The sequence below is a fragment of the Temnothorax longispinosus genome, chromosome 8, assembly GCF_030848805.1.
Source record: "Temnothorax longispinosus isolate EJ_2023e chromosome 8, Tlon_JGU_v1, whole genome shotgun sequence".
Taxonomy (NCBI): Eukaryota; Metazoa; Arthropoda; class Insecta; order Hymenoptera; family Formicidae; genus Temnothorax; species Temnothorax longispinosus.
Genome location: NC_092365.1, coordinates 14691608 through 14697368, shown reverse-complemented (window position 1 = coordinate 14697368; position 5761 = coordinate 14691608). Strand labels below are relative to the sequence as shown.

The following is a 5761-nucleotide window of genomic DNA, read 5'->3' as shown; positions in this document are numbered from 1 at the left end:
TTACCGCTTTCTAATTCTCATGCGTGACTTCTCGCAGATAATCGCGTCCTTGACTCCAAAGAGATGCTATCTGCTCCTCATCCTCCGTATTCCTTTCTTTTTCATCAATTGAAATTAAATGTGTGCATCAAGAAGAATGAAGGATTTTTCAAGTTATTTTTAAAGAAATTTAAAATAAATGTGTCAGAGAAACCTAAATAAAGATCTCTTATGAATAGAATTGCAAAAGATTATCAGGGCAAACCATTTTGTTCCGAAACCGAATACTACTTCTCAATAAAACAAATTAATTTTGTCTTAAATTTTAAGTTAAAATGTGTGGAGTAACTTGGCTAAATAAGCTTTGTAAAAAGAGAAAAATAAAGAAACACGTAAGATTTCCTGTTCTCAAATACAGCGCTACATACAGCGCTTCGAGACAAATTCCCTTTCTTTGATCAAATAATACACAATTGGATATCATAAATTAATGAAAATAACTGTAAAATTTATAATAGACGTAATAACGTTGTCTAAACGGCTTCAAATATCGATAAAAGTACCTCCGAAACCAATTTCAAAATATGACTCTTGAAAAATCTCGTCAAAGTTGTTAAAGGAATACATTTCGTCAAACGTTATTAAATCGAATTGAAGTGAGTTGCTACTTAAGTATTTAAATTTAGTAGTTAAATTTTCGATATTGGAACATCATTTGGCAAGTAAATTGACGAGTCTACATCTCTAAGGTTCGTCATTTCTCACACCAAAAAAATTTTCTTTGCAAATGTATAACGGATATATTAATCTATTAATTAGCTTAATTAATAAAGTTAATTAAACTTATACATATACAATACATGTATCAAAACTACGTTATATCTCGCTGGAGAATTTCTTGACGTCGGTAACTATATAGCAGGTTTGATTTATTTACGGTTGGCAAAGTTGGCAGGAACATTACCGAATATAAATAACTTATCGGATCGGCATCAGTCTTTCGTAAATTAGAAAACCTTTCAATAAAATTCGAATTTTCAAAAATCAACAAAGTATTAGGAGAATATAATTAGATAAGAGGTGGCACTAAAACAAATCTCATGATTGATGATTCTACGAATTCCTTAGAACTTTATGCTTGAAGATTTGAATTACAAAGACCCAAACTGGTAAATTAATAAAGAGGAATATAACGCGATGAGAGGTACATACAAGTCAAAATTCCGAGTTTCACAAGCTCTACTTGTTGCAAATTTCTTTTTTTTTTCGTTATTTTAGCATAATTGCCGTGTCGAGACGTAAAGTACTGACGCCATCTAGAGAGACCGTTCCTTTCCAAAAAGGAAGAATCAGAAGGCTCGACGGAGAAATTCTCGACATCTACAGGATCGCACCATATGTCGATGCGATTCACGTTTTCGTATCATGTTTACATTCATTTATACATAACCTTTCGGATCTCCCGGAGCACGTTGGAGATGAAAAAACACATTGTTGATATCCACATAGCTTCGGAGATACTCGGCCTGTTATCACCCGGCGATGCGTATACACAAGTCGCACGAGTCGATGTCGCTCGTTCTTCAGAGTCTCATCTCGCGTGATCGCACCTGAAAGTTTTTCGATTATAAACATATTCGGTTGATGCACGCATTAAAACAGCAGTGAAATTATAAAAAGAATTTAACGAGATTCAATCGGTGCTTAATCGTCGTTATGTAACATTGGCCATCGAACGCACACAATCGACGTTCTCCAAAAATAAATCTTGTCGCGCGGTTTTAGAAATAATCGTGCAAAATGTTAATCACGCGATTGCTGGGCGAGATTGGTAAAAAGTGGTTTAACTTTCGGAAAACCACCAGGCGGAGTGTGGAATCCGCCAGGGACACGGTTTTCCGCGGTGGTGTTGTTGTCATTAGCACCATCTTCATAGTATGGCTATCCATATTTCTTTACACGGTTTTTTACTATTCCTACATGCCCAGCATGTCGTACGTACGTCCCGTGCATTTACAATTCAAGTAAGTTCCACTTACGGTTCCGCATTTTGTGTGTTAATTCTAAAGTATGACAACGACAATACTTATTGTTAGATACTTTTCGAGGATGTCAAGGTCTAAGGATTGTGAACAAAGTTCACTACTAAATTTTCACGATAATAATATTAATAAAATAATAATAGTTAATGAAATAATAATAATAATAGCTGAGTGTCTAGTGACATCCAATGTTTGCCTATGGAAGATAATGATAACAATTTAGTCGAATTATGTTAAATAATAATTGGATTTAATGGTATTTCAATTTTGTTATTAATATTTATTTAGATCGTGCGACGAGCAGAAGGGAATTTGTAGCTTTCCGCAGGCTCATGTGCAGTTGACCAAGAAACAACAGCTTCTGATGGTAGGGCAGCCATACAAAGTAAATTTACATCTGGAAATGCCAGAATCGCCGGCGAACAAAGAGCTCGGTAAAGCTGATTGTGTGATTGCTGATTTTAAGAATGTTCAATCGTGTTCTATAGCTAGTTAATTTTCTCTCAAGGTATGTTTATGGTTTGCGCGCAATTGCGGAGCCGCGATGGATACCTCGTGGACCATACGTGTAAATCAGCTATGTTGCATTATCGCAGCACACTGTTACACACGCTTACAACTCTCACGTTTTCACCTATGATGATATTCGGAAACGTTGAAGAGAAGCAGGACATTGGTCTAGAATTGTTTGGCAACTTTGAAGAGGATCAGGTAAGGATTTTAGTACACGGAAAAAAAAATGAAGTTGTTTCAATTAAACGTCAACGTCACGGGCTGCCACAAGCATAAATAGTTAATTCAATTGGATATTATTGGACCAAATATTTAAATTATTAAAACAATTATCTGATGTTTTTTATTTATTAATATTAATGTTGCATCAATAAATTTTATCTCGATAACACTGATGCTGTTGATACAACATCATTTTTCTTCCGCGTGTAGGATTTTTTATACAATTATTTTATACAATTAGTTTATAAGAAATATTTTATAAGAAATATCTAATACTGGGATGTAATTTTAAATATTCCAGAGTCATCCGGTAACAATTATCTTTATCGAGATTCAATCACGACATATAGAATTCTATTCTGCTAATCTTATGATAAATGCCAACTTATCGGGATTACGTTACTGGATGTTTTATTGGCCAATTCTATCAGCCTGTGTTGGTATTGGTACAAACTTGTTTTTCATAATGCTTGTGTGTACGCTGTCATACATACACTTTGGAACTGAAGAGGAAAATACGGATGAGAATTTCAGTTATGAAAAAGGCGAGGTAGAAGAAGATAATGATCTTAAGAGCGATTGTAAGTTATTTTGTAATATGTTGAGTTTATTTTAACATACGACGTGATGCATCAGAATTATTAAAAAAAAAAATTATCCTTTAAAGTGTCAGACACATCATCTCAAGAAGATACATTGTCCGTAACAGACCTCAAAAGTGAGGAGAAGAGTATAGAAGGAGAAAAACTTGTTAAGGGAGAACCGAGCTATATCCAGGAAATTTCCACACTAATAGCTGAGTCATCGAGTGGAGCGTTGGTTAAATAATTTATTACGCTTAGAAATGTGATTAAGTCTATGTAATATAAGAATGCATTTTACAAATAGTTAACTATAAGTAATTTATAATTATCGAGAAATACTAATAAGGGAAGGAAAAAATTGAAATTGAAATATATATATATTTTCTTATTTTCTACACGCATTGTATTTATAGTACCTTTTTAAACCCATATGATACCACTCGATATAATTTTAGAAATGCTTTCTGAGCATCCATGAATATGTCGATCCTGCATCAAAATATGTTACAGCTGCATATGCGTCCCGATGGAATTCAAGGACGGCAAGTTTTTGTACCGTCCTTTGCTCTAGCGCTTCGGCAGAGTACTTCAAGAAATTGTACTTGATACGCTACTTCGATTTCAATTATTTTTTATGCAAACCTTTTGTGCTTTTGTATTCGGCTCTAAGAATCATCGAGAATTATTAAATCGAGCGTCTGAGTTTTTTATTTATTTCAAGAAATTTCTTTTAATTATATTGCTCATTCGGATAACGTACTTTGGTTTAGCTTATTTCGATTAAAGACATACGATCGGAAGAACCTTGTTTCCCATGCTATGGAGCGTCAAAAAAGTTTTATGGACCCCTGAATCTGGCAACCCACAATACAACCGAGTCGTGCCGGCAAGATTCATTTATCTTTCTGGAAGGAAGATTTCATTAGAGAACAATAAGACACTGATGACATCAAGTCGTGGCATTTCGTTGAAAAATTATAATTCAAGTTTCAAAACAATTCAAAATTTTGTTTTCGTAGAAATCTACGATAAATGAATCTAATATTAGCATCCAAATGCTGTCATTGTATTTTAATAAACTTTGCAAAGGAAAAATATCGTTATATAATAAGTACATAAAAAAGGATCTATATATCTGCATTTTCATAGTATTCTGTATTATTCTAAAAACTATGAATTTAATTCATTTTTCTACGTATGCATATATTAAATGGCTTTAAGCATTATAAATGTCTTTCCTAAAACGAATACATTTCCTCGTTTCGTTAATTCTCTATTTCTTCATTTCTTCAATTCTTTATTTCTTCATCTCTAGATACATTTTAGGAAGTAATCGTCTGATAATTGGAAGATATTCGAGATTGCTAATACATGCAAATGTTCGCGATTATTCTTCTCGAAGATGCAAAGCATCCGCCGACAATCTTGTACAACTTGATGCGGGTTTCATGGGACGTGTCGTGGTCACGGAAAGTCGATTGTATCAGCGTGGTGCCTAAGGGATCTCGACAAGCATCGTGTTTTCGGATAATCTTCAGGGTAAGCCGCGGGCGTAATTCATAATATTCGGACGCGTCGGTGACGCGTTGAGAGACACTGGCTGCCCCGGATGACTGGTCGGTTAAGTTGAGATACCGGTCCCATCGTAGAACTAGCCGGGGCTCGAGAACCGAGTGTAGCGATAGTCATTCCAGCTTCCGTGAGATCTCATGCACGAGCACGCGAATGCGCGTGTGTGTGCGCGCGCGAGTGCGTGAAGAGTCGAGAAAAAGGAGATGAGGCGCGCGACGCGTGGAGAGGAGGATAGGAAGCTGAAGGGACGGGACGCTGAAGAAACACAAGTCCGAAAGGGGGAAAAGAGAAGGAGTGAGAGAGGCTGGGGGAAGATGCTGGAAGAGAGCGCGGAGATATAATTTAACAACCGTGTACCAGGCGTTGGTCGTGGTCGGCCGGTCGTGCCCGCTTCGGCCGTCCTCGCGGAGGCTCGTGTAGGTTCGGGCACGCGAGAACCACGCGCATCAAGGTCGCGGCCATCCACCTTTCCCTCGCGGCAAGTGCACGCGCAAGCTACGCCGTCGACGTCGGGGTCCGGCCGACCCGGCGGCCAACGCGGCAACCAGGATGACCGGCTGTCTCGATCCCCCAGGGACGCAGCCGGCGGTAGAAAGGGTTCCACGAAGAGCGGATCCGATGATCCTCTCTCGATCAACATCGCGGCGAAGAATCTTATTCGTTATCCATTAGCCTGGCTCAATTTCTTTGCGCTCCCTCCGCGGGGTACCTTCGAGGAACCCATCATTGTTCTATTGTAAAACCTTTGTGGAAACGGGATACTTTTACGAGATGTTGGTTCCATTAACGCCTCTTTCGCACGGATTGCAATTATTTCTTTTTTATAGTTAATTTAGGGGACGAGGAGTT

At 37.5% G+C, this 5761-nt stretch overlaps 1 protein-coding gene across 1 annotated transcript; it reads left to right on the top strand.

The window, feature by feature from the left end:
• The first annotated feature begins 1395 nt into the window (after positions 1-1395).
• Seipin (lipid droplet biogenesis associated protein seipin) lies at positions 1396-3735 on the top strand. The gene is made up of 5 exons (XM_071787039.1): positions 1396-2003; positions 2310-2455; positions 2530-2732; positions 3058-3337; positions 3424-3735. The coding sequence occupies exons 1-5, from the start codon at positions 1780-1782 to the stop codon at positions 3582-3584; spliced, it is 1014 nt and encodes a 337-aa protein (XP_071643140.1). The 5' UTR covers positions 1396-1779; the 3' UTR covers positions 3585-3735.
• Positions 3736-5761: the final 2026 nt, after the last annotated feature.

What these genes read in the sequence shown, in the direction of transcription:
- Seipin (XM_071787039.1), top strand. Translation starts at nt 1,780, where the DNA reads ATGTTAATCACGCGATTGCTGGGCGAGATTGGTAAAAAGTGGTTTAAC. An exon ending in CCCGTGCATTTACAATTCAA is followed by an intron (nt 2,004 to 2,309) that starts GTAAGTTCCACT and finishes ATATTTATTTAG; the next exon opens with ATCGTGCGACGAGCAGAAGG. An exon ending in GCAACTTTGAAGAGGATCAG is followed by an intron (nt 2,733 to 3,057) that starts GTAAGGATTTTA and finishes TAAATATTCCAG; the next exon opens with AGTCATCCGGTAACAATTAT.